Raw genomic sequence first — 27,068 nt, 5'->3', positions numbered from 1 at the left:
CTGACGTAATGGTTGCCGTTTCGCTTTACTTCCGCTTTCTCTTGCTAAGCAAGTTGATCTTACTGTCGTAAACTCCTGGTTGGAGTTAGATATTGTTGCTTCTTTTCCGGCTTTGAAGGCTTGTTTAGAAAGGCGTCAGTGTCGCTGCCTCTCTCCGTGACTGGCTCTTTTTGCAAACCAGTAATTCGAGTTTGTATTTTTTTTTTTTTTAAAGTCTATGCCGTACGGTGCCCGAGGAGGTTCCAGCTCGGCGGAAGTGTCCTGCGGGTGGGTGTGAACGTAAAGGCCCGGGCCAAAGGTGCACGTGGCGGCGGTGAGTGGTCAGAGAAGCAAAAGGGTCAGATAATGTGGGAAGCAGAACGCAGCTGCGGGAGGGAGGGAGGAAGAAAGGCAAGCAGCTTGAAGACCTTGCTTCCTACTTGGGAAGGAGGTAGTAACCGCAGGCGGCGAGGCTGGTGTGTGATCGCGCGGCGCTCCTGGGGCCATGGGAAGATAATATTGGCGGTGTGGGCGAAATGTCAGGGATGCTGTCATAATTGTTCTTTTTTATGGTGTTCTGAGCGAGGCGCAGGAATATCACGTGTGTATTCGTAGACCACAATGATCATAAGGTACTTACTGTCTTTTCCACCAGGTAGGAAAGATCATGTCTTTTCGAGGCGGAGGTCGTGGTGGCTTTAACCGAGGTGGTGGTGGTGGCGGCGGCTTCAACCGTGGTGGCAGTAGCAACAACCACTTTCGAGGTGGAGGAGGCGGCAGCTTCAGAGGCGGCGGCAGAGGAGGATTTGGACGAGGGGGTGGCCGCGGAGGCTTTAACAAAAGCCAAGATCAAGGACCTCCGGAACGTGTAGTCTGTATGTCGTCTTCAAAGTTTATTTAGCCTGTTTGGAGAAGTGGGGTTTGTTTGTGGGTTTGTTATCAGCAAGTATGAGTGATAGTTGGATGCTCCGAAAAGGAGTATGCAACTTGGGGTGGGAGGTGCTAGAAACTGACTTAAAATGGTACTGTAGTTAAAAAGATATTAGAGAATGTACTATGGAACTTGAGCTTAGGCTGAAAAGATTAATTAGGCATTAATGGATCCTTACCCCTTTTTACAGATGAGAAAATTGATTCAGAATTAAGTTTCTTTGCTAGGGTTTTAAGTGAACAGAGCCTGACTAAGAATGGGTGGATCTGTGTGAAGATGGTTCAAGGGGGGCTATAGCCCAATGCAGTGGTCCCAGCTCACAGGCTGTTATAACAATCCTTACGTGAGACATTGAAGTCTTGATTTAGGATGACAACAGTGAGGAAAAAATGGAAGGGTCAGGTGGAAAAGACTTGAAGGGAAAAAAGTAACTAGAACTTGACTGATATTAGAAATGAAAGGTTTTGAGCTTGGATAGGGAAGGAGAGTTAATTTTGCAGGCATGTGATGAGTGTTCTATTTGGGGTAATAGTTAGAAATAGAGTTAGATATTTTGGGGCTGTATACTTGCCTGAAAATGATTAAGAATCATTGGCAAAGAGGTGGTAGTGGGAATGGGTTCTAGGAAAGGAGAGGGAAAAAGACAAGAATGGAGACTGATTTACATTTAAGGGTTGGGGGAAAGAGGAAAAGATCAGGAAAATAAAGCGTAGTGTTTGATGAAATTGGAATAGTTATAATAAGATTACTTACAGTTGAATGGTCTCAGTGTGTCAGTCAAGCACTATTCTAAACTCTTGACATTTATTATTCCACTTAATCATGTGTTGGTGTAGATACAGCTTATATGTTATTATCCCCATATTAAAGAGAACACTAAAGCAGAGAGAAAGTGAAGACCTTTCCCTAGGTCACCTTAACTAGTAGCTGTGGCTACTAGCTGTAAGATGTGGAGTGGGCATGTCAGCTCAAGAAGTCCACACTGTTAATGACTGTGCTCTTCTGTCTCAGAAGAGAGCAGGTATAGTGAAATTTCAGACAGTTAAGAAATCAGAGACATTGGCCAGTATCCTTTGATATAGTTTCATATATTCATATTTTCTTGTCCTATTTCAGTATTAGGCGAGTTCCTGCATCCTTGTGAAGATGACATAGTTTGTAAATGTACCACAGATGAAAATAAGGTGCCTTATTTCAATGCTCCTGTTTATTTAGAAAACAAAGAACAAATTGGAAAAGTGGATGAAATATTTGGACAACTTAGAGATTTTGTATCCTTTTTAATTGGATAACCTGGTAATTTCACTGACCATGAATTTATTATCTCCCTCCCCCTTTGCAATTAAATAGTCATTAAATTTAACTTCTTAATTAAGATAGCATTTCCAGGTGTGGTGGTCCATGCCTGTAATCCTAGCATCTTGGGAGGCTGAGGCAGGAGGATCCCAAGTTCAAGGTCAGCCTAGGTATCTTAGTGAGACTGTCTCAAAAATTTTTTTAAAAAAGGACTAGGGTTGTAGCTTAGTGGCAGAGCATCCCTTGGTTCAATCCCCCAAAGTAAAATACATACACATACATGAATAAATCAGTATTACAACAGGTTGGATCATAAGGAGAATGAAGAGGGGGAAAAAGTATTCATTTATATGACCTGAAATAAAGCCCTAGAAAAATGACTTTCTTTTTGGAAAATTTAGAAATTATGAACTTTTAGATAAGAGCTACAGGATTAAATTGGTTGCATTGCATATTATGGTGCTGCTGGAATGGTATGGTATGTTTTGTTTTTTAAAGAAAACTTCCATTTCCTCTGGGAATCTATTGTTTCTCTTTTCGATATATGTTTGTACCTTGTAACTTTGTTTATAGAATGATAAATGAATTCAGAAGGTTTAGTATCTTCATCTTAATTTTTTATTCCTTAATAAAATCAATAGTATTTTTCAGTTAAATTGTCAGAAAACATGAAGGCAGCTTCCTTTAAAAAACTACAGAAGGTGAGTCAAGCTTACAATACTTAGGATCCTTGGTTTTATAAGGGAATGACATACCTTTGGATAGTACTACTTGGTGCACTTCAGTCTCCCCCATTGTATCACTAGTGAAGCTCTTAACTTAATCAATCCCAAGTTTTCAATTCTGCAAACATAATAAATGTTTGACTATTACTTTGAAGTTACCATCAGTGGTGTATTTGTTGCTTAATTTAAGTTTTTATAGCTATTCTCTATCTGGGATAGTGGGACAAAATGGGTTAAAGTGAAATGTTCTATATTATAAACATTGAGCTTACTGATCCTTTCAGAATGTACTCCTTGCTCATGTTAGCAAAATCTATAAAAATCCAGAGGATTTTTTTTTTTAAATTATTAAAATGTTTAAGGGCTGGGGATGTAACTCAGTGGTAGAATACTTGCCTGGTATGGGTGAGGCCCTCAGTTGATCCCCAGCTTCCTCCCCCACCCCCCCCACCCCTCAAGAAAAGTTGCATGAGCAAACATTCTAAGTAAAATGTTACATTGTAAAACATCTGGAAAAAGATGGATATTAAAAGTATTTCACAAGTATTTTCATAACAAGATAAATGTTGTGCAGGAAATATATAGGTTCCCATTAGAATCTTTATAGTGGGACGAGATTTAGAATGGGCTCAAAGTTGAGACCTGAAAGTTGACTAGGAATGAGTCTCAATACTGATGGCACTTCAGAGTTATCTAAGGGGGGGGGTTTAAGATGTCCTTTTAGGTCCCATTCCTAGAAATTTGACCCAGTTGCTCTTAGTAGGGGTCAGATCCAAGCTCCAGGATAATTTTGATGTAGTTAGACAATGCACTTAGAAACCACTGGGCAATCAAAGAGGATGAAGTACAGTCTAAGTAAACTGCAAAATCTCAGTAAGCCACGTAAGTATTTAAAAGAGGTGGTCCTATGGTGTGGGCATAGAACCTCTAGGAGAAGTGGGGAAAGATGTGAAGTAAAATTGTGAGATTGGAAGGAGCTTGATTACTCTAGGTCATCACAAAGAGTTCAGATTTTAACTTTTTTTCCCCTTTTAAATTATAGGATAATAACATTTAAATTTATTCTTAAAAAAGTCACTATGGAAAAATAGAAAAGCACATTGGAAAGGAATCAGTACTTTGTGTGAAGGGGCCCAGTAGGTTGTTACAGTAGTCTTACAAGAGGTATTTTTGGCTGAGGGAAAGACAGTTGAAATGCAGAAGAGTAGGTGGATTTAAGAGAAATGTAGGTCATCGTATCAATAGGACTTGGTAACTGACTAGCTACTGAGGTTGAAAAGGTTGGGAAAAAAAAAACTTCAGCATGTTTATAGATGGTGGCACCATTTACTGAAATGAGCAACTATGGAAAAGAGAGAATTAAGGGGAAATAAGGAGTGGTTTTGGACATAATGCGTTTAAGGTACTTGTGAAATAGTCCAATGGTCAGGAGTTTAAAGGAAGGATATGAACTAGAGATGAAACTTGGAAGTTGTCAGTGTACAGGCAGTTTATAAAACAGTCTAAAAGAATGAGAAGAAAAAACATGGATGAAGAGCTTTAGGGTACTTCCCAAATGTAAATGTCCTAGCGGAGATTAAGAAATATTTTCTGCAGAAAGGGAGTCAAACTACAAGCATGTTTAAAAATAGTATCCCAGGAGAATGGAGTGTTTACGAGAGGAGTTGCTCAGCTCTGGCAAAATGCTGTAAAGTCTTCTTTGGGTTTAGCAACATGGAATTCAAGTAGCCAGTGGAATGGTAGACCCAGAAGCTAGATTGGAATAGGAAATGAGATGGAAACTATGCCTTGTTGCTAGGGTGTCCCTGGAGCTGAAGAGCCTAGAAAGAAACTGTGCTGAGATAGGCTTCTCATCTAGCAACCTGGGTAAAGAAAAGTACCTGTTATAGTCACTTGAATTGATTCATACCCTTGCTGTTTCTTACAGTATTATTAATTTGAGGATTTAGTATTTCATATATGTGTGTGTGTGTTTTCCCCTAAATCACAGGTACTAAGTTGGGCACATTGTATTTCTTTTGGTTTCCAGTCCAGTGTTATCTGTTTTAAGTTCAGGGTTTCTTTATCCAACTTGGGATAAAGTCTGGAAACCAGTGCCACCTAGTTGAGCTTTCTGTGATGATGGAAGTTCCTGCCCAGTACAGTAGCCACTGGCCACAACATAGCTATTGAGCACCTGAAGTGTGACTTACGAGACTCATGAACATAATTTTTATTCTCACATTTTAATCATTAAATAGCAACATGTGGCTAGTGGCTGCCAGACTGCACATGTAGATCTAGACAATAGTTTTGAGATGATGGGCCACAAAGAGAAGGGTAACAAAGGGATATGTAGAGAGGACTACAGATATTATTATAACTAATATATTACAGTTTTGAAGCCTCTGATTGTGTTTTGTGTAGAAGACCCGGGAGAGAACATGCTTCCTTAAAATTTTATCAGCTCCAAAACGTCCTTAACTCCAGATAAAGGATGGGGTTAGTTTCTGTATATCATTCATTACTCAATGTGTTCAGGAAACATTGATGTGATCCGTTGTAATAGTCTTGAAAGCTGGTACGCCAATGCTTTATTTTAAATTTTATGCTCAATTTTATGTGTGTAATGCTTCTTAGGTGGTTTATGTACATTATTTTTTGATCCTCACACAATCATGCCTTATTATCTACATTTTACTGAAAACCAAGGTACTAGAAAAGTAAGTCCTTGCTCAGAACTACACAGTAATAAGTGCTAAGAATAAGATTTGAACCTAAGCAGTTTTCATTATATTGTATTGTCCCCCAGGTTATCTTACAAATTGTTTGTATTAAATTTCCAGTTTTATATAGACCCATTTAAGTTGCTGCCACTGCAGAGGTTTTTACCTCGACCTCCTGGTGAGAAAGGACCTCCGCGAGGTGGTGGCCGGGGAGGCCGAGGAGGAGGAAGGGGAGGAGGTGGCGGCAGAGGCGGCGGTAGAGGTGGTAAGTTACTTATGGGAGAAAATTTCTAATGAGACTTCATAGCCACAGCTGATTCATGTAGTACAATTTAATTTTGTATATAGGCAAACTTCCCTTGTATTTATTTATTTTGGTAAAACTTCTTTCAAGTATTGGCAGATTGTCCATAGTAATAATGCTTTGTTTCAGTTATTTAAAAAGAAAAAAACCTTAACAGTTCACTTTTGAGCGATGTTTAACTCTTAGGTTATTTTATCTCTTGGTTTTCTTAGGGAGTTTCATAAAGTACAGTCATTTGTTACTTAATGGCAGATAAATTCTGAAAAATTCCTCATCAAGCAGTTTCATTGTTGTGTGAATATTAAGTGTGCTCACACAAATCTAGATAGTATAGGTCAGTCACCCAACGTGGCTTCTTGACACAGTTGAGAGATGGTAAACATGAGATGTATGGGGCTAATGCTGGTGTCCGATGGCATTGTTTTACAGTAAGCTTTTTTATAAATAGGAGTATACTATAAAATTACATTAAAAAGAATAATAAACACATAAGCTAATAATAGATGTTCATAATCATTATCAAGTATATACCAAGTTGTACGTTCTATACTTTTATATGACTGGCAGCACAGTAGGTTTGTTTATATCATTAACACCATAATTATGTGAATAATGCATCAGTTTACAGTGTCACTGGGCAATAGGAATTTTCTAGCTCCGTTGTAATTTTATGGGACCACTGTCTTATACATGGACTTTGTTGACCAAAATGTCATTGTACACTATATGACTGTATGATTATCTTAACTGAAGTTTAGTTTCTTAGATAATTGTCATTGTATATTGACTGTATGCTGAGAGCTGGTCTTACTCTAACTATCCATGTACATTCTTTCAATAATTAGCAAAGATTTTTGAGATAGGTGATGTTCTGATTTTGTGTATGAGGAAATGGAGTCTCTTAGAAGTTCATTTGCCATAATCAGTTGGCAGACCCAGAATTAAAACCCATGGCTTTGATGTTATGCTGGGAACTGTTTGTAATATTGGTGCTGTTTGACTTGTAATGGGGTTACATCCCTATAAACCCAGCCTAAATTAGAGATTTCCAATCTAGTTGAAAATTCACTTAATATACCTAACCTGCCATACATCATCGCTTAGCAACACAGTACGCTGTACAGTAACTATTGAAATTTCAAGGTTTATTAGCACCCGAGCATCACCTATGGTACATATGCAGCTTGGTTAAACTTCCACATGATATTTTCTGTAGTATCCCCAGAGGAAAACTACCCATACCTGCTCCCATTTGTTTTTAGAATAAATGGTTTTAATCAAACTATCCTTAGTTCAATTAAAAGTATTTACATAAGCAAAAGCTAAGGTAAGGACTGGGGTTGTAGTTTAGTGGTAGAGCACTTGCCTAGCATGTGTGAGGCACTGAGTTCAATTCTCAGCATCACATAAAAATAAATAAAAGTCCATTAACAACTTAAAAAATGTTAGAAAATATTTTAAAAGTTGAGATAATCATACATTTAGCAATAGTGCTAAATCATACTTTGACAAGTTTTTCTGATTCATAACGATGGAGTCCTGTCTAAAGTTGGTAATCTGAGGTTTGCCCTCCTGCCTGATTGGAGAACTGCTACAGTTTCTCCATTTTTATCTTTGAAAAAAAATTTATGTAAGATAATAGGTGAATCTATATTTGTTCTTTTTAATTATAAGAATTGTATCTTTGTTGGCTTATCAGCAAGTGAGAAGCTACAGTTATTTAATAAAATTTCCCCTTTTAGGTGGATTTAGAGGTGGAAGAGGAGGTGGTGGCTTCAGAGGAGGAAGAGGGGGTGGTGGTTTCCGAGGTGAGTATAAGAAAAAAATGTCTTTAATGACTGAATTTTTAGGATTGATACTATCTGCAATTTTCTTCTTTTAATTTTCTCTCTGCTAGCAAGTAAATAGAACATTGTGGTATTCTTTGCTTTAGACTAATTTTTGGCTTCATTTTATATCCTCTTTTAAATTTTTTCTTGTATTTCTAACATTTTGCTGTATTTTTAATTTGAAAATCAAAGGTATAGTATGAATGACAGTTACATTTGGTAAGGTAAATTTACTAAAATTATAGGACTAATGTTGATTTTAAATCTGAGATTTGGTTAATACTTATATTAAAAATCTCTTTTCTGGTCCGTTAACACTTTAATTTTCTCTTGCCCAGGGAGAGGACATTAGATATAGCATCTGACAGACTTCATCAGTTGACTTCTGCTTTAACTGCATGATCTGCTTCTGCTCTGGATTGGAAACTGATGTCTTGAGCAAGTCTTGGAAGATGTAGTCATTTTGTGACAGTGGAGTTGGTGTGTCAGTGTTATGCATAAATGAGTGCAGCAGAACCATCATTTTAGCTCTGAAAGAGCAGAAATAAGTCTTTATATTTTGTATAGTGCCTGGTACTCTGTGGGTGCTTAATAAATGGAAAGGAGTTTTCATTTGAATCATATATGAATTTTTTAAATAAAATGTTTTATTCCTTTAAATTATTTAGTGTGTTTATTGAACCAAATCTAGTTTTTGAAATTTGAAGGAACAACTAGAGCTTAAACCCAGTGAATTACAGATAGAAAAAAACAAAACAGGATTTGTTTATATAAATTACTGATATTCTAAAGAAACATACTACTGGAGCAATACTTTAAGATTATTTATAAACTAGTACCTCTTTCCAAATGTTTGCCTTTTGTGTATGAGAACATTAGCATCTTTTATTTCCCTTTTTTGTGTGTTAGTACATAGAGTAAAGCAGTTTCTCTAATTGTAGTTAATGATTTTAAAATCTTACTATGAATCTATTTAAATTTGAGTAGCTATGTTCAAGTGAGAACTAGTTAAAGAAATTTCTGAAGAAATGCTTAATTTTTCTTATTGAACTTTTCTTATTGAACATAGATACGTTATTAACAGTTGTAAATTTCTAAATTTTCCTTTTTTTTAGAGGACTGTAAAGGTTTAAGGTGTTATTCACCATAAATGATTTAATTGCCTTTCACATGTTCATATTCTTGGGTAGGGATGTTACAAATGAAATTGGTTTCAGTCACCGTTGTTAGTATAGTAGTATCAAGAAATAACCATAGTAGTAAGTTAGAATACCGTGACATGGGACCATTTACCAAGTATCATTTGAGATTTTTTTTCTCTCTCACTTGTTGTTTCTCAGCAGGAAATATTTATATTAAGATTTCTAGCATGAATGATTAACTCTTTAATGCTCATTTAAATAGCATGTAATTGCTTATTATTAGTATCTTGGGTTTTACTTATCCTTTTTAATTAATGGAATTACAGCAAGATTAATCAACAGATAGGCCATAAATGAGATATTGAAAATTTCTCTTTCATGCAAAGAGGTGGTTGTGCATAACAGCTCAGGAAAGATGGCTCTTTGATTCAGAGTCTTTGGGATGAGATTTTGCTCTTGATTTTTAAATGGTATTAGTACCAGAGGGGCAGTAGCATTGACCGAAGGACAAGTAATAGTGTTACATTACTAAAGAGGTTTTTTTTTTTTTCTTTTTAGTATTTAAAAAAACCTAAAATGGCAATAATGAAAGTAATGTATGCAGCAGTAGACAATCTCTTAAGATTTCACCTTTTACCTTATGTATATCTTGAGGTCATTGACCATTTTCAAACTTCAGTTTTCAGTCTTTTTCCTAAGCAAGGAAACAACCTTAAAATCCAACAACCACAGGCTTTTAACAGAGTTCTTCATAGTATTATTTACTTTTTAGTCTTATTTGAAAATATTTTGGTGTTTTGGAATACTGAAGATAATTTTTCTATTATAGGTACTCTGCAGAGTATTACTTTACATTAATAAGAATTTGAGTACTAGTAGCTAAATCATTGGGAACAGATTAATCAACCTGTGTTCTTCTGTTTATATTCATGTGAGAGAACTGAGGTGAGAAGATTATGCTAATCATTGAATTAAAGTAAGTAAATAGACAAATATAGCCCTCTAGTGGTTCTGTTACATGCTTACACTATTAATTTTGGTGTATCTAAGCATTTCTCTTGATTGAAGTTCACTATTAAGAAGAATCAGATTTTAATGTTGTAGTGGTATAAAATACAAAAAAAGTAGTGATACTTTGTCTTTTGTTTAACAGTACTTGTTCATATTATATTGCAACTTGTTTTTCAGATTATAACATGATAATCCAGAATATTAGAATTAACCTTTACAAAATGAATGATTGAATCCAAATACTATTGATTACTCATGTGCATATCAAAGTGGGTAATTAAACAGAGGTAGATGGTGGAGTATATCCATGCTATGAATATGTATCTATTAATAAGTTTATTACCTTGAACTTATTATATGGTATTTATGGAAACAAATTACATAATACTTATATATGATGTTTGTGTTCATATATATACACAATGTTTATATATTTATATGCATAGATCACATTTTTGTTTAAAAGGGGAAAAAAGTGTGAGAAACCTCAGACTCTTTTATATAAACATGTTTATAGAAGCAAAGAAAAGCTTAAGAATGAATGCACACCAAACAATATTGATAGCTAAATTTAGGGGAGTGAGATTTGGAAGTATGGGGGAGATTACTTTTTATCTCTGATTATTTAAATTGTTAAGGAAACAGGGAACTGAAATGGAAAATCTCGAAGGGTCAACGAGAAAACAGGGTCCTTAATCTGAGCAGTTACAGAGGACTAAATCTGGCTTGTAGATTTCAGACAAAAAAGTTAAGTCAGTTCCTGCACTGATTTTCTGAGTTTATTATTGAAAAAGGATGTGTGTGCTTGATAATCTGCTTAAATATAAGACTGATGCCCAAATTGGTTAAAATGTGTGTACTTGGTATTTCTTTGTTTTGCTAATAAGCTTTTCCCTTGCTCTGGGAATTAAAATCCCTTCCTCTTTAGCCCAATTATACTTGTTAAGGGAAGACCTCTATGAAAAGGTCCTTCTTTGAGGTCTCTCACTGGAAATGATTGGTCCTGAAAAATCTTTCCTCCTGGGCCCTTGAAACAGTTCATAATTATTGAAGGCTTATTATGAAGGCTGTCTCAATATCTTCCTTCCAAAAATGCTAAAGAATAATTTAGATAACAGTTCAGACTCAAAAAATGAAGATGGCTCTGTCTTTTCGCAGACTGAACACAACATTGTTGCAACTTACTTGATTCTGGCAGGTATGGATATTTTCTCCATTAACCTTGCTTTCGATGGGTGGAAGCAAAGTAGAGTTTTCAAAACAAGGCGATAGAATTGGCTTGCTTATAAGTATTATCCTCTGTTTCTGGGCTGTAAGGATCAAAGATGAGGATATAAGTAAATGCCCCAGGATAATTTGATAAATAATGTGAGACAGTGAAGTGGGGCTTTGAAAAATTTTCTGTAAAATAGTTTTTAAATGAAAGTCAACAATTAAATATGGTTATTGCATTGTCAAATTAAGCTTATGGGGGAGAATGTGTGCTGTGACAAAAATGTATTTTTATATCATTTACTATTCCTAGACATAGTTATCTTGAGTATAACCTAGCTAAAGATACAAAAGTTCTGGAAGAAAAAGTCTCGAAAAGAAGAGAAGGTAGTATTGTCATTGAGGACAAGGTTTGAACATTCAACTCCTTCCAGAATGCTGTACTGGAAAACTCTTGAGCTTTGGATTCATCTTTTAGTATATGAAACCAAGACCATGTTCCTTCACTTTTTGCTCTTCCATTTTCTTATCTGTAAAGTGAAGACAAGAATAAATTACTATAGTTATTGTGAAAAGTAAAATTAAATGACATGTAAGTGAACCTAAATGACACCTACACTAGGAGGGGACAACAGTTTCTTTCCACATACACACTTATTGATACAAATACTGGATTAATATAATGGCTTGTTTGCAGACAAAGGGTTGGGGAAGATAACAATGCAAATTCTTTGATTATCTTTTAAATATTGGCTTTTTTATATATTTTTAATGTAACATACTGACCAATTTCCAACTTTAGTGGCAAGTTTTAGAAGTAACTGTTCATTATTTTTTGAATTGACTTATGAAAAATTCAAGCATGTTCCAAAGTAGAATGAAAAGCATAACAAATATTCCTGTCTAATTTATAATTGTTTGGTTTTCCCTTCTAATTCATAATTAGAGTTATATGTGTTAAAAATTGCAAGTTCCTTAGTTACTTTTAGTAATTTCAGGAATGTTAATTCATTAATTTGGATACTTTTAGTGTGTGAAATCCTGGAAAGAAAAAAAAAAAAAAATATATATATATATATATATATATATATATATATATATATATATATATATATTTAAATTTTTTGCTGCTGCTGCTGCTGCAAAAAGACAATCTAATTATTGGAATTACATGGAAATACAACTACGAGGGTTGTTTTGGTTAAGGACTACCATGAGTATATGTTGTTCAAGTTTTTGGTAGATGAACTGAAGGCAGCATATTTAATCTCTACAAATAGATTTTGTTCTGCCTCTGTATCAAGCGTATATTGTTCTTTAGATCCCCTGATTTTCTTCCTTTAACAAAGCCCACTTAAACTCCTAAATCAAAATCAGAACTATGAAGAAAATGGTGCAAAACATTTGTTACTTTTACCAAGAGCCAAGGTGTTTTTTTTTTTTTTAACTTTAGATTTAACTTTAATCTTTCATTTAGATTTTTGGTCCTATAAACTTACCAGTTTTCATTGCTATCAATGTTCTGTTTATTTACTTGAACACTCTCCCCCAATTAAGGAAGGGTGTGGTAAATTTAAGGATCTGAAATTACTATGGGTGATTTGTAAAATGAAAGGTGAAACAGAGGCTGTGTGTTCTGGGCAATGAAGGAATGTAAACTGTGAGGAGACAGGGTACCACTGAAGGGTTTTAAACAGGAATTACGTGATCTGATTTGCCTTTCAGAAATGTGCTACAGTGGTAGCTAAGAGACCATGTAGGAGACCACTGCAGTGCTTCGAAGAGTTACTAATGGCAGAAGGAAGTAGATTACTCAAGCTGGAATTGATTAGATGTGGGGACTGGGAAAGAGAGAGCGGGAGCTGTTGTCTCCTAGGTTTGGGGGGCTGCTGAATAAATGTTGGCACTTTTCACCAGATGGGAACATGACTGAGGAAGATCAGGTTTGGGGCAGGAGGAGACACCTGGGTTCAGTTAGATATCCAGTTAAAAGCTTGAGTAGCATGAGACTGATATTGGATAGAAATCATTCAACAGAATGTGTAGAATGAGAAAAGAAAGGAGTCTAGGACAGAAAGTTGGACAGTACACACATATTTAATAAGGTAGAGCTGAAGAAAGGAAATAGATTAAGAAGGCCCTGCCAGTGAGATTGGAGGGAAGCCACAGAAACCAAAGTGGATGTTTCAAGAGGGAAGGATGATCAATCTCAGTTTACACTGCTGCTTACAGTGTAGACTGAGAAATGGGCCCTAACAAGACCTAACTGAAGTGATCAGCTGCCTACTTATTAGAAAACACTCCCAATTAGGAAAATAAAAACAGTGCTTAAGAGAGCTATAGAAAGAACAGATAGAAGGCCAAATTGTTTATGTAATACACCCATTATATCTAAGACTATCCCCAAAATATAGTTACTTTATTTTGATTGTGTACTTGCTAGGCAACAATTTACTACACTATTTTTTATCTGACTTTTAAAATCATCAGATTTGTAGGTAGCCCAGAAAGATTCACTGTTTTTTTTTTCTCAGTATTATATGTATGATACAGTAGTAGATGCTAAAAATGAGGTCAAAGAGTTATTGAATTTACTCTGTGTTAATTAAGCTTGAAGGAACAATAGAAATTAAGCTTAATTAAAGGAATAATTGAAGTTAAACTTCATTTATTAGTTGTGGTCTTTTTATTAAATAGCTTTGCTACATGTCACATAGTCAAAGAATATAGAATTCATAAAGGGCTTGATAACTTCATGAGAAGACAGAATACATAAGAGATAACATTGGGATTAAGTATAAGTACTTTGGGGATTTGGGGAGGAAGCGCATACAACAGTACTGTGGGTAGAAAGCAGCTAAAGGGCAGAATTGGACTTGATCTGAAATTGGAAGGATGTTAGCATTTGGAAATGGGAAAGCAAGGAGCAGGGTGTTTCAAGTGGGGAAAGTATGAATCAGTATTTTCAACAAACATGACATTTGATAAATAATTAAAATGGAGGGCTTGTTTGACAAGTGTGGAACTTAAAGAGATAATAACAGACCTTAGCAAAGGGTCAGATCAGGCTGGGGAGTTTGAATTTTTATCCCACAGGCAGTGGGAATTATTGGAAGTTTTGAGGAGGATAAGAGACATGATTATTATAGCAAGTGTATTCTGACAGCACCATGGAACAATAAAAGAAAAGGAATCTGGAAGATGAGTATAATACTGAAGATGGAAGTTTTGACTGCGGTGCCAAGATGTACTTGGAATTCCTACTTAGCTGATCCTTTTGTGTATTGGTGCTTGGAACCTTCCCTGGCTCTTGTTATAGCTGTGGATTGCTTACCAAGTAATTTCCTCCATGGGAAACAACTCTTCCTGTTTGTTGCATAACCCTCCTTTAGTTGCCAAGAGTCGGGTAATGGTTCTAACTTCTCTCCACTGAAATCTGCTTCTGCTCCTCCTCCACTGTTATATCCCAGGGCAGCATACCTGTCCTTATGGAAAACTCATGCATTCCTTGTAGCATATGGGTGTTGCTGATCAGGTTAACATGCACATCCAGCCTATCCAACAATATCTCATTGTAGAATGCATCAGCTCTCTGATCAATAAGTTTGGTCATCAATCTACCTCAGTTCAGTTGATTCTGGGGTACTGAAAACATTGAGTTCTAGACTGAAAGGCTGAGACTCAGATCTTAGATTGTGGAATCCTGGTTAGAGTGATTTCACCTGTGATCCCAATGGATCACTTGCTGTCCAGACAGTCAAGTCTTGCAGTGTGCATTAGTCTATAGGGGTGTGTGTGTGTGTGTGTGTGTGTGTGTGTGTGATGAAGAATTCAGATTTGGACACGCTGAGTTTTAAGACATTTGAAAAAGTCACATGACTTACACATGGTAGATGTTTAATAAGTGTTTAATGTCAATGAGTTAAATAAAAAGAAAATGTGGAAACAGAAGCATGTGTCAGGGCTGAAAACAGTGACAAAAGTACTGTTAGAATAGAATGATAGTCGAGGCTTCAGAAAGAAGAACTTCAGGAAAGGAGAGGAGTTACACTGCCAAAAGCAAGGAGGTGGTAAGACTACCTGCATCCTAAAAATCAGCAGGGATGGCATCATGAAAGCCAAAGGGAGAGTTTCAAGGACAGTGTGATCAAGAGTGGTGGTGTTAAAACCAAACTTCAGCCAGGTGCAGTTGCACATGCCTGTAATCCCAGTGACTAGGGAGGCTGAGGCAGGAGGATCCTGAGTCCAAAGCCAGCCTCAGCAATTTAGCAAGTCCCTAAGCAATTCAGTGAGACCCTGACTCTAAATAAAATACAAAAAAGGGCTGGGAATGTGGCTCAGTGGTAGAGTGCCCCTGGGTTCAATCCCTGCTACAAAGAGAAAAAAAATAAACCGACCTTCAGTTATGCAATCAGCAGATTCTTTGTTTTCACTTTTTTTTTTTTTTAATTTATTTTAGTTTTCGGCAGACACAACATCTTTGTATGTGGTGCTGATGATCGAACCCCGGCCGCACGCATGCCAGGCGAGCACACTACCGCTTGAGCCACATCCCCAGCCCTTCACTTTCTTATATCTATTTCTCAGCAGGGCTGTGAAGATGTGACAATTTTAAGAACATTAAGAAATCAATGACTAAAATGAATTTATTATGTTTTTTGAAAGGCTTACATATTTAATATCGATTTTATTTTAAACATTCAAATTAAAAAGTACATGACATTTTTGTGTTCTCAGGTGTGATAAGTATTCTCAGCAACCTAATAGTTCTGGGCATCTTCATTAAGTACAAGGAACTTCGGACACCTACGAATGCAATCATTATTAACCTGGCTTTTACTGATATAGGGGTCAGTAGTATTGGCTATCCCATGTCTGCTGCTTCAGATCTGTATGGAAGTTGGAAATTTGGATATACAGGCTGTCAGGTATTTGGAGATCTTTGGAATAAAAGCAAAATAAAGTAGATCAGAGAGATGTAAATTTAAATGTCTTTTGAAAATCCCAAGAATTTAAATCAAATAAGAAATTGCAGGATAATAGATATAGTGCTTTTATGGAAAACAGCTTCAGAAGTGACTGAAGATACATTCTTTAAGAGGAGAAATAAAATCACTCATCACCATTATATATTAAAAATTCTCCCAACTCAAAGTGGAAAACTAATGAAGCAACTAATATTCTACTGGAGAAGGAGTGGTAATCTGCATATTCAAATAAAAATTTATAAATTTCAAATTCAAAAGGAAATATTCTACTTTCATTTGAAACAAAATATTTGGTGACAATCCAATGAGTGTAGTTACACTATCATGTTGATATTTTTCCTATAAAAAGTCCTCTGTAAGAATTGTTATTAAATATATTTACTGTTATTTTTACTGACAAGGAATGAACTAATATTAATTTGCATTATGTTAGTAGAAAAATATGAAATATATTCTATTTTTTAACAGTTTACTATTGAAAGTCATAAAATTATAGAGAATACTAGATGCCCACAAATGTACCAAATAGATTTGTCAAATATTAGTACTTTTTGATCTGTGTTTATAGTTGTAATTCTTTTTGGTGATATAAAACTTCAGAGAGATTGTTGAAGGCCACTGCATACCATTCCCAATCTTATTCCTTTCCCTCCCATGAGCATATTTCTTACTGTATACATAAACCAGATACTGTCCAAATGGTTTAAATTTTGTGTAAATGATATCATATTGCTGGCATTATGCGATTTTTTTCTTTAATTACTGTTATGTTTTTGAGATTATCCATGTTGATGAATGTATCTATAAGTCACTTATTTTAACTACTATATAATATTCCATCATATGAACATAGCCCAATGTACTTTTTTCACTTTCCTGCTACTAAGCATTTGTTCCCAATGTTTTCCTTTCACAAAGCTTCAAAAAACATTCTTATACATATTTCCATCTGCAACATGTGAGAGTGTCTCTAGACACCCTGCCTCGGGGAGGAAGGGTTAGGTTGTAGGAATACCTTCAATTTTATTAGATGTGGCCAGATTGCTCTGCAAAATGGTCATTCCAGTCATAAGAAGTTCTCTTTCTCTCCTCAACACTTGGGATTGTTAGACTTTTAAATTTTCATCATTTTTGTGTATGTGAACTTATAATTTTTATTTTTTGCATAAACTATCTTATATCATCAATATTCAAATGTAAATCAGCTTGTTTGAGTAGCCCACTCATTTGGCCATTTTTCCATTGAGTTTACCTTTCACCCCTGTTGCACCCTTTTGAATGCTAAGCTTTTGTTGGTTTGTATGCATTTTACCCTAATTAATGACTTGCTTTTCACTTTGTTTATAGAATATGTTGTGTAAATGTTTCGCCTTAAGTCTTAAAATGAAAAAAGAAATAATTAATGAGATCTCAAACACTTTCCATAACTGCTTTTATTAAAGTAGTTACAATTGGATAACAGAAGATATACTTTAAAACAGTAAATGAAAAAGCTTTAATATATTTTAAATATGTTCTAAGAATGAGATAAAAATCTAAATGTTTCTTGGGTGGGTGTTAGAATGGTGGATTCTTTCCCATTTTGATTTTCAGATTTATGCTGGATTGAATATCTTTTTTGGAATGGCAAGCATCGGATTGCTCACAGTGGTGGCCGTGGATAGATACCTGACCATCTGTCGCCCGGATGTGGGTATGTCACAACCTTTTCTTTTCTCTGCTTTCTCAGTGAAGCCATTTATTATCTAATGTTCACTCAACCTATGTTCCCTTTAAAATATAAACGTAGTGGTTTGTAATCAGGGTCATTCTTGTTTCTCTGGCAATCCTTATTCAAATTTCAATGTCTTCCTATTACATTTAAAGTAAAAGCCAAATTTGCTAAGACAGCCTGTGAGGCCCAGCAAGATCCAGCCCAGCTACCTTTCCAGCTGTGGCCAGGGCCACTCTCATCCTGGGATACTGGCCAGGCCCTTTTCTCTCTCTGAGGTCTTTGTATATGCTGTTTTCCTTGGCCTGAAAAGCTCTTCTTGCTCATCCTCTGCTGATCCTTTTTATTGTTCAGGTTTCAGCTAATCTGTGATGTTTCACAGAATGTGAGTCATGTGAATAGCTTTGAGTGAACTAAAGTGCTCTATAAAAATCTTGATAAATTTTGAATCTTCAGTGAAAACAAAGTGAGTCCCATCATTGCACACGATGCTAACATTTCTTATGCTTATTGATAGGAAGAAGAATGACTACCAACACTTATGTCAGCATGATTCTGGGGGCCTGGATCAATGGCCTATTTTGGGCTATGATGCCCATCACAGGGTGGGCCAGTTATGCCCCAGATCCTACTGGGGCTACCTGTACCATAAATTGGAGGAAAAATGATACGTAAGAAACAAGTCTATACTTTATAATCATTTGATTATATACATTTTCTCACCCTTCAAATTTAAGCTCATACTGGGCTGGGGATATGGCTCAGTGGTAGAGTGCTTGGCTAGCATGAATGAAGGAAGCACTGGGTTTGCTCCCTAGCACTGCAATAAAAATAAACAAGTTCCAGATTTAAGGTCAGATCACTTTTCTCATACAGAGTGTGGCAAAGTGCTTCTTTGGTAATGATGATGTGATCCAAGCCAGAGTCAAAATAGAAGGATGAATTATGTTTCTTTGAAAGTTAAGTTTACCTAGTCCCCTTGCACCCCAATCTGTCCTTTTCTTCCTTCTTCGGTCCTTTTCTAAGGCATCCATGGGGAGACCAATCACCCTGCCAATGTTTGCTCATCTCCGAGTTAGGATTGTGAGCAAAGTGTTAATGAAGCTCTAGAGCAGGCACCTCTGGCAAAAGCCCAAGCTGCCTCCTGCTGTCTTTCCAAGTTGATCTGGTGATTAGGCACATTCTGAGAGCTTTATAGCAAAAGTGCAGTCACTACAAGGGCCTAAGAGTCGGTGATGCTCCTCCATATTTTCCAGGGTAACAAGGATAATTTAGTTCATTGAGAGAAATGAGAGATGACTCCAAAAAACAAATAGAAAATTTCTAAATCTCCATCTACAACATTTTCTGAAAAGAGTAAAAACAAACAAAAACAAAAAAAAAACCCAACTATTTCAGCTTTATAGGCCAGATTGTTTCTGTTTTAACTATTTAACTGTTATCATACTGTTAAGTCATAGACAGTATGTAAATGAATGTACATGGCTGGATCCAGTAAAACTTTATGTACAAAGATAGTTGAACAGCTGGCATGACCCACAGGCCATAACTTGCCAACCCCTGGTCTAAGTGAACTGAAAGTCAAATATAATTCCTAAACTTTTTAACAATAAGATGACTGTCACTATTATTTCTAATAAGTTATCTCTTTTCCCCCTTCTCCCATTTAGGATATTAAATGAGTTGTCATTGTCTTTTCCTATTTCCAGGTCTTTTGTGTCTTACACGATGACAGTGATTGCAGTAAATTTTATTGTGCCCTTGACAGTGATGTTTTATTGCTACTATCACGTCACTCGATCCATTAAACACCATGCTGCTAGTAACTGCACTGCATACCTAAACAGAGACTGGTCAGACCAAGTAGATGTAACAAAGGTAAGATGTCAACATTCTTAAAAAGTTGTTTTGTAATCACACTTTTATAAACACATAGTTGAAATTGAGTCTCATGACTTGCCCCAGTCTCCTTCCCCCTACCTCCCATTTCACTCCCCAGGTCTTTTTTTCCTTTATATTCCCAAATGATATGCTCATTGGCTCTTTGGATATTTCTGTTGGTTATCATCATTGGAATTCCTATTATGGACGAGGAGGATTTATTTCTCGTAAGCCACCAACCTGCTCCACACCTCCCCTCCATCTTTCTCTTTCCTTATCTCAAACATTGTTAGCAATGTTTGGTGAGATTAAAAGGCTTTTTCCCTCCTGTCAGTGTGTTCAAACACATTACAGACTAGATTCACTTCACCTTCTTCCTGGAGGTATCCTTCCTGGTTCCCTTGAGCCCCTTGCTCTTTTCTGGGGTGGTTTCTCTCTAAGACCCCTGCTCAGGAAGCCTTCATCTTTCGCTGTCTTCCTCACCACCTGGGACTTCGTTTTTCTCCTTTCCAGGGCTAGATGGCCTGTTTTGGGGATTGCTTGTCTTTGTGGTGTTATTTATTTTGATGGAGCCCATTCTTCAGTAGATTGCTGAAGTTTCAAGGGAGGTAAAAATTCTAAGACTTTGCATAACTGAAATGTCTTATTCTATTATTGAATTGGACTATATTTGCTTGGTCTGGAATTCTAGGTGCAAAAATACAAATCAAAGAATTTTGAGGGCCTTGCTCTATGGAGTCTCCTAGCTTTCTGTATTGCTATTGCAAAGGCCACTGGCATGCTGGTGACTGATTCTTTGTAGTGATCTGTGAGTTCTCTCTGGAAGCACATAGGCTCTTCTCTTTGAATCTTGTTTTCTGAATTTCATACTGATGTGCCTTGGTGTGGTCTTTACTCATGCAGAACCGTGGACTTGATGAGTACTTTCATGTGGAGACTTAACTCTGTGTCTTTTGGGAGCTTGCTTGTATTATTTTTTGGTATTCCTGCCTCTCTCTTTTCTTTATTCTCTTTTCCTAGAAATCCATTTATTCAGATATTTAATTTTCTGGAATTATCTTCTGATTTTCTTTGCTAGATCGTCTCTGTTTTGTTTGTTTTATAGCTGTTATTTGTGTCTTTTTCTAGTTTCTGAAGATTTCCTCAACCATATTCAGATCTGTGATGAGGGTGAGAATAATGAAGCCCAGGTTTTAAGTGCAAAATTTAAAGGTGTACCAGAATACTCAATAATAATAAAAAATGTTTGTGCTGGGTGTGGGGGTGCACCTGTAATCCCAGCAACTCAGGAGGCTGAGGAAGGAGGATCATAAATTTGAGGCCAATCTCAGAAACATAGTGAGACCCTATCTCAAAAAATAAAAAGGGCTACGGAGGTAGCTCAGTGGTAAAGTGCCCCTGGGTTAATTCTCACCAAATAAATAAATAAATTATATAAAAAATAATGTAATACAATAATTTAAAAAATCAAAATTAGTGTAAAAATTATATTGAACAATTCACAATAGCCAAACTACAGAACCAATCTAGGTGTTCATCAACAAATGAATGGATAAAGAAAATGTGTATATATACACAATGGAATTTTATTCAGCCATAAAGAAAAACTAAATTTTGTCATTTGCAGGAAAATCAATGGAACTAGAGACCAATATGTGAAGTGAAATAAGCCAAAACATGGCCATATGTTTTTTTTCTTATATGTGAAAGCTAGAGAGGCAAAAGGAAAAGAAAGGCTTGGAGGGGATCTCATGAAAATTCAAGAGAGATCAGTAAAGGATGAGGATCCTGGGGGTGGGAGATGGGGAGGGAGGGGGGAGTGCTGAGAATGATATTGACCCAATTATATTGTGTGCATATATGAATATGTAATAACAAATCCTACCATTATATCAACTATAATGCAACAATAAAAATGTGGGGAAAAAAACAAAATGAAAAAAAATTTAAAAAACCAAATTCTAAGATGGGAAAAGATGAACCATAAAAAAATTATGTTGAACAAAATATAAAATTTTAAATAAATAGCTGACCTGTACTTATAGAACCTACTTCTCCCATCTTTCTCTAAATCGAGGCTGGCAATATCTTTTTTAAAAATATTTATTTTTTAGGTGTAGATGGATTCAACACAATGCCTTTATTTTTATGTGGTGCTGAGGATCAAACCCGGGTCCCGCCCATGCTAGGCGAGCGCTCTATCGCTGAGCCACAATCCCAGCCGGAATCTGGCAATATTATTCAACCTTCCTATGACATTTTTTAATGTTTCTACTCTCACCTTTATAGATAGCATAAAGCAATCTTTTTCTAGATAAAATAATTATTTTATACACTGTCCTCTTTTAATAACCTCTTCTTGTTGTCTAGGTGTATCTCTTATTCTATGATACATTCTGTATATATTTACACTTTTCTTCTGGTCACTACATATTTTTGTGGTATACTACATTCCTGTGTTATTTTTTTCTCTGCCTGTGTGAGAGTTTCTCATTGTCTGGTGGTCAGTACTGGCCAGTGATGCACTAAAAATCTGATAGTAAGCTCAGAGGTGCTCATTAGAGGGGATTTCTGACTGTACCTCCAAATTTTTCATACTGGGCTGGTCAGTCTCCAAAGAGACGATTTTTTTCATGTCCCTGAGTAGGAGGTTCATGTCTGTCAGTACTCTCAAGCCCAGTGCTGGGAGAAGGCAACATGCAACAAAACAAAACAAAACAAAACAAACCCCTCTTTTTAGTACAGTACTGCATTGCTTAGCTGAGTCTGGGCTCCCTGAGTCCTGAGCTTTCCTGCATTAGCCATTTTTATGCTGAGCCCCTAGGGTTCTTGTAGGGAGAGGAAGAGGCAGTTACTGAGTGGACTGAATGGACCTGCAAAGGAGATCTGGGAGTCTAACTGCTTCTTTTTGTAAATTTCAACCAATTCTCCTGTTTTTTTTAAAAAATATTTTTTTTAGTTGTAGATGGACACAATATCTTTATTTTATTTATTTTTATATAATGCTGAGGATAAAACCCAGTGCCTCATGCATGCTAGGCAAGCGCTCTGCTACTGAGGCACAACCCCAGCCCCCCAATTCTCCTGTTTTGAGTTCCATGTGCACCCCTACATTCAGAGATTTTTGGTACCTTAGAATACTTCTATAGATCTGTAGAATGGATTAGTCTGTATTTGGGCTTCTCTCATTGCTATTTAAAAAAAACAAACAAACAACTTTTTTTGCCTATTTTTTAATCATTTTCATGCCTGGTAAGTAGTCTGCCACTTGCCCAACAGTTATTGTTTCCATTAAAACAAACAAACAAACAAACAATTATCTAATCTCTGATTTTGTGTCCTGACAAGTTTATGTCTTTTAAAATCTGTTTCTTTATTGTAGTAGGCAATCAGGAGGGAGCAATATAAAACTTAAATGTTTTTCATTTAAACAAAATGCAAAGGAGCTTCTTTACAAAATTTTCTGCACTGTATGTAAAATATATTCAACTCAAATGACCTATGGTAAAATCCACTAAATTCAAGATAAGACTTTATTTTTTAATTTCCAGATTTAGTTTAGAAAGTTTCTTTTCTTTCTTTCTTTTTTTTTTTTTGATTAGCTGATAAGCACAGTAAGGAAGTGTTTTCATCAGCCTTCTGTTGCCGTGACAGAATGTCTGAAAAAAAATCAACATAAAGAAAAAAAAAGATTTATTTTGGCTCATAGTTTCCAAGGTGTGAGTCCCTAGTCATTTGGTCTCATTGCTGTGGGTATGTGGTGAGGCAGAACATCATGGCAGGGAACCTCTGGTGAGTAGAGCTGGTCACATCTTAGTAGCCAGAAAGCGAAACAGAGAGAGAGGGTGGGAGGGTCCAGGGACAAAATATACCCATTCAAGGGCACACCCCAATGACATACCTCTTCCAATTAGGCCTTACACTCTAAAAGTTTTCTACCACCTCACAATAGTGCTACCAGCTGGGAACCAAGCCTCCAACACATAAGCCTCTGGGGACATTCCAGATCCAAACTGATAGCAGGGAGGGGAGGGGAGGGGAAGGGAAGGGAAGGGAGGGGAGGGGAGGGGAGGGGAGGGGAAGGGAAGGGAAGGGGAGGGGAGGGGAGGGGAGGGGAGACAGAGAAGAAGAAAAAGTAATGTCTTTAAAAAAAAAAACAACATTTTCTTGCTCAGAGCACAATTACCTGAAGTATGTTGGAGTGGGTTTTCATCTTTCATCAAAGCCATCTTTTATATTCTCCTGATCACATCATAAGAAAGAGGGCATCCTTCACATGCCTGTATCATTCTTAAAGGCAGTGCCATATATTGATGAACATACCCATTTTCCAGGCTCTAGTTATCATAGATGACTTCAGACACCTTTGTTAAGAACAGTGATGGCAAATACTCAGCTATTTCCTTTGTCATCAACAACATAAACTTATTCAATTCCAACAGATAGATTTTTATGCTATTTTAGATATATTAACTATTTAAATATTTTAGATGTTTGGTTTAGCAAATACCTATTTCTTTTTCAGATGTCTGTGATAATGATATTGATGTTTTTGGTGGCATGGTCTCCTTATTCCATTGTGTGCTTATGGGCTTCTTTTGGTGACCCAAAGACGATTCCTCCTTCAATGGCCATCATAGCTCCACTGTTTGCAAAATCTTCTACATTCTACAACCCTTGTATTTATGTGGCTGCTAATAAAAGGTAAGTTAGCTCTAAATTGTTTATGAATAAAAGAAAATTGACACAAAAATAATGTTTAAAAGGTAGTAGGGAAGCCAAACATGGTGACCACGTCTGTAATCCCAGACACTCAGGAGGCTCAGGCCAGAGGACTGCAAGTTCAAGGCCGGCCTGTGAAATCTAGAGAAATCCTATCTCAAAATAAAATTTAAAAGGGGGGCAGGAGATGTAGCTCAGTTGTAGAATGCCCCTAAATTCAATCTCTAGAACCAGGAAAATTTAAAAAGGCAGTTGAAAATATTCTAAAACTTTTCAAGAGTTGACAAAATCTAGTGTAAGGTTATTTGGCTTATGCAACCAGAGCAGCATCTATGACCTTAAATGCCCAGAGTTCCAGATTTGTGACAGACTCTTCCCACTTGGTGGCAGAGATGATCTTGGCAATGTAAGACTCAAATTCTACCAGCTAAGTATCCTCCAAGGCAAGCTTTATCCCAGAGAGATTCCTGGCAGAAAAGTCCCTGGTTGGTCATTGGTCAGCTTGGTTTGGGGTGGTTAACCCCCCCAAATACATGGAATAGTGGTCTCCAAAGAAAAGAACGATTCTAGTACCAGAAAATAGACCAGGCAATGTTGGCCCTTATTTTTAGTAGGTAGCATGGTTTTATACTTTCCAGACAGAAAACATTTTCAAATGTAAGAGAAGTATTCAGTACTAACATAAAGGACGTTGGGAGTGGATAGTTATCTAGGTTAATAGTGAATTCTTCCTTCCTCCCTTTTTTGAGACTTTTAGCAAGGAGTTCCTTTCTTGACTCCTCAGTGAAGTTTTTATTATTTAATTTCCTGTTAGTGCTGGACAATGGACCAATCTACTATGCTTAAATATTCGGCCAGAAAATCTCAGTGGAGGTCAGGTAATTGGATCCTGGGATGACAGTGCTGCTTCTATTAAAACATGTATTAATGCACATGCTAGGGAGAACAGCTGCAGCAGCAGGTATGTCAAAGAACATACAAAAGTCAAGACCAAACAGACCACATCAAAAGAATAAAAAGCACATTTAAATTCAGAATCTGCTGGTAGTTCTTTTGGAGCTCAAGCCCCCGACTCAAGCCCCACCTACCTCAATTCAACTGGCTTTTGCTCAAGAACATGAAACACACATCTTTAGTTCAAATAAATAACCCATTGCACTTGACATTTGAAGTGTTATTTTAAATATTCATAATTGTTGATTTTTATTCAATGTCTTCAATGAATAGTGCAAAATTGATCTTATTTGTACCATATACTCTATACATTTATAAAGACTCCCAACAGTAGATTCTAAAGTCATAGGCAGAAAATATATTTGGAAATGTGAATTCACAGTAGTGCCCCTTAGTCGTGTTTGAAAATGCTTCAGCAGTTCCAGGTCCCTATAGAATAAAGACAGATTTTCCCTTTCTTATTGTAGGTTTCGGAGGGCGATGTTTGCAATGTTCAAATGTCAGACTCACCAAGCAATGCCTGTGACAAGCGTTTTACCAATGGATGTATCTCAAAGCCCACGGGCTTCTGGAAGAATCTGAAATAAGAGAAAATCACACTGGCAAAGCATTTTAGTTGTGTGTGTGTGTTTTTTTACTACTTCAATTTTATTTTAAATACAAGCCCATTTGGATCAACTGCAGACATAGTAATTGTCCTGTTAGACTGGCTCATTGTTCTGTTTGTGCCTTGGCGATTATAGTGCATTTGTCTCTATTTCTTTATACGTGAACTCATTCCTCAGCTCCTTTGATGCATGTAGATACATGAGATTAAAATCCTGTTTCTTTTCTTTCTTCTTATCATGGCATTCATTACACCAGACTGATGACTTACAACTTGCCTTAGTTCTCCATTAACCACTTTTTTAATATTATAATAAATTAATAATAATAATTTACAATCCTCAATAAATTATTACTGAAATGAGTGGTTGGACTTTCAAATCTAAAACAGAAACCGTTTTTATCATTTCAAAACTTAAATACTTAGAATCAATTATTGACAACATTGTTTAACAAAAATAATCAAATAAACATTAAACTCATATTCAAATCATGTTGATCATTGCAAATATATAGTTTATCTAGCAATGTGATATCTGTTCATTTTGTTATGTATTTTGCAATTTTTAATTACCATTTTCCTGCATATGTGTTTCCATGTTTGCTGTTAGAATCAAGTTCAATCTGAGTGGGAGTTTTTGTATATTTGTTCTTTGATATATTCTTAGCATGTAGACCCATTCTGTAGGCACTCAATAAATATCTGTTGAAATGCTGAATGAATTTGTAAAATTTGTCATTTTAAATGAATATTAATAATAGCACAATATACCATTGTTTAAACAATGGACATCTAAATTGCTTCCAGTTTTTACTTTCATGGATGCACTATTGGGAACATTTTATTACAAATATCTTTTTTTTTTCTCTGAGAGATGATTTTATTTGAGTGTTTCTCCAGACTTGAGTTATTGGATACAAACATAAAATAATATTACTGTGGCAAGCTTACTGTCTGGAAAAGAATTAATTTACACTGCATTGACAGTGTGTGACTGCATTTTTCACCAAATGCTGATGATGCTGTATTGTTTTATTTTTAAACTATGGGTTATCTACTATAACTTAAATT

The 27,068-nt window shown here is 36.1% G+C and overlaps 1 protein-coding gene across 5 annotated transcripts; it reads left to right on the top strand.

Moving 5' to 3' along the window:
* Window positions 1-20: 20 nt before the first annotated feature.
* Window positions 21-26,682, top strand: Rrh (retinal pigment epithelium-derived rhodopsin homolog). Of its 5 annotated transcripts, XM_071614472.1 has the most exons (13): window positions 21-313; window positions 635-854; window positions 2,027-2,181; window positions 2,848-2,907; window positions 5,757-5,901; window positions 7,683-7,748; window positions 15,872-16,062; window positions 17,716-17,815; window positions 18,351-18,504; window positions 19,543-19,711; window positions 24,240-24,418; window positions 25,251-25,314; window positions 25,858-26,682. In XM_071614472.1, the coding sequence occupies exons 2-13, from the start codon at window positions 647-649 to the stop codon at window positions 25,975-25,977; spliced, it is 1,611 nt and encodes a 536-aa protein (XP_071470573.1). In that variant the 5' UTR covers window positions 21-313; window positions 635-646; the 3' UTR covers window positions 25,978-26,682. The 5 variants fall into 5 exon arrangements, with proteins under 5 accessions (XP_071470573.1, XP_071470574.1, XP_071470575.1 ...); XM_071614473.1 differs by lacking the exon at window positions 25,251-25,314; XM_071614474.1 differs by lacking the exons at window positions 18,351-18,504; window positions 24,240-24,418; window positions 25,251-25,314; window positions 25,858-26,682 and having other exon boundaries at window positions 25-313; window positions 19,543-19,652.
* The last annotated feature ends 386 nt before the right edge of the window (window positions 26,683-27,068 follow it).

The sequence above is a fragment of the Marmota flaviventris genome, chromosome 7 (genome assembly GCF_047511675.1).
Source record: "Marmota flaviventris isolate mMarFla1 chromosome 7, mMarFla1.hap1, whole genome shotgun sequence".
Lineage (NCBI taxonomy): Eukaryota > Metazoa > Chordata > Mammalia > Rodentia > Sciuridae > Marmota > Marmota flaviventris.
Note: the sequence above shows the minus strand (reverse complement) of the source record. Positions and strands in the feature narration are given on the sequence as shown.

What these genes read in the sequence shown, in the direction of transcription:
- Rrh (XM_071614472.1), top strand. Translation starts at nt 647, where the DNA reads ATGTCTTTTCGAGGCGGAGGTCGTGGTGGCTTTAACCGAGGTGGTGGT. An exon ending in ACCTCCGGAACGTGTAGTCT is followed by an intron (nt 855 to 2,026) that starts GTATGTCGTCTT and finishes GTCCTATTTCAG; the next exon opens with TATTAGGCGAGTTCCTGCAT. An exon ending in TTGGACAACTTAGAGATTTT is followed by an intron (nt 2,182 to 2,847) that starts GTATCCTTTTTA and finishes TAAAATCAATAG; the next exon opens with TATTTTTCAGTTAAATTGTC.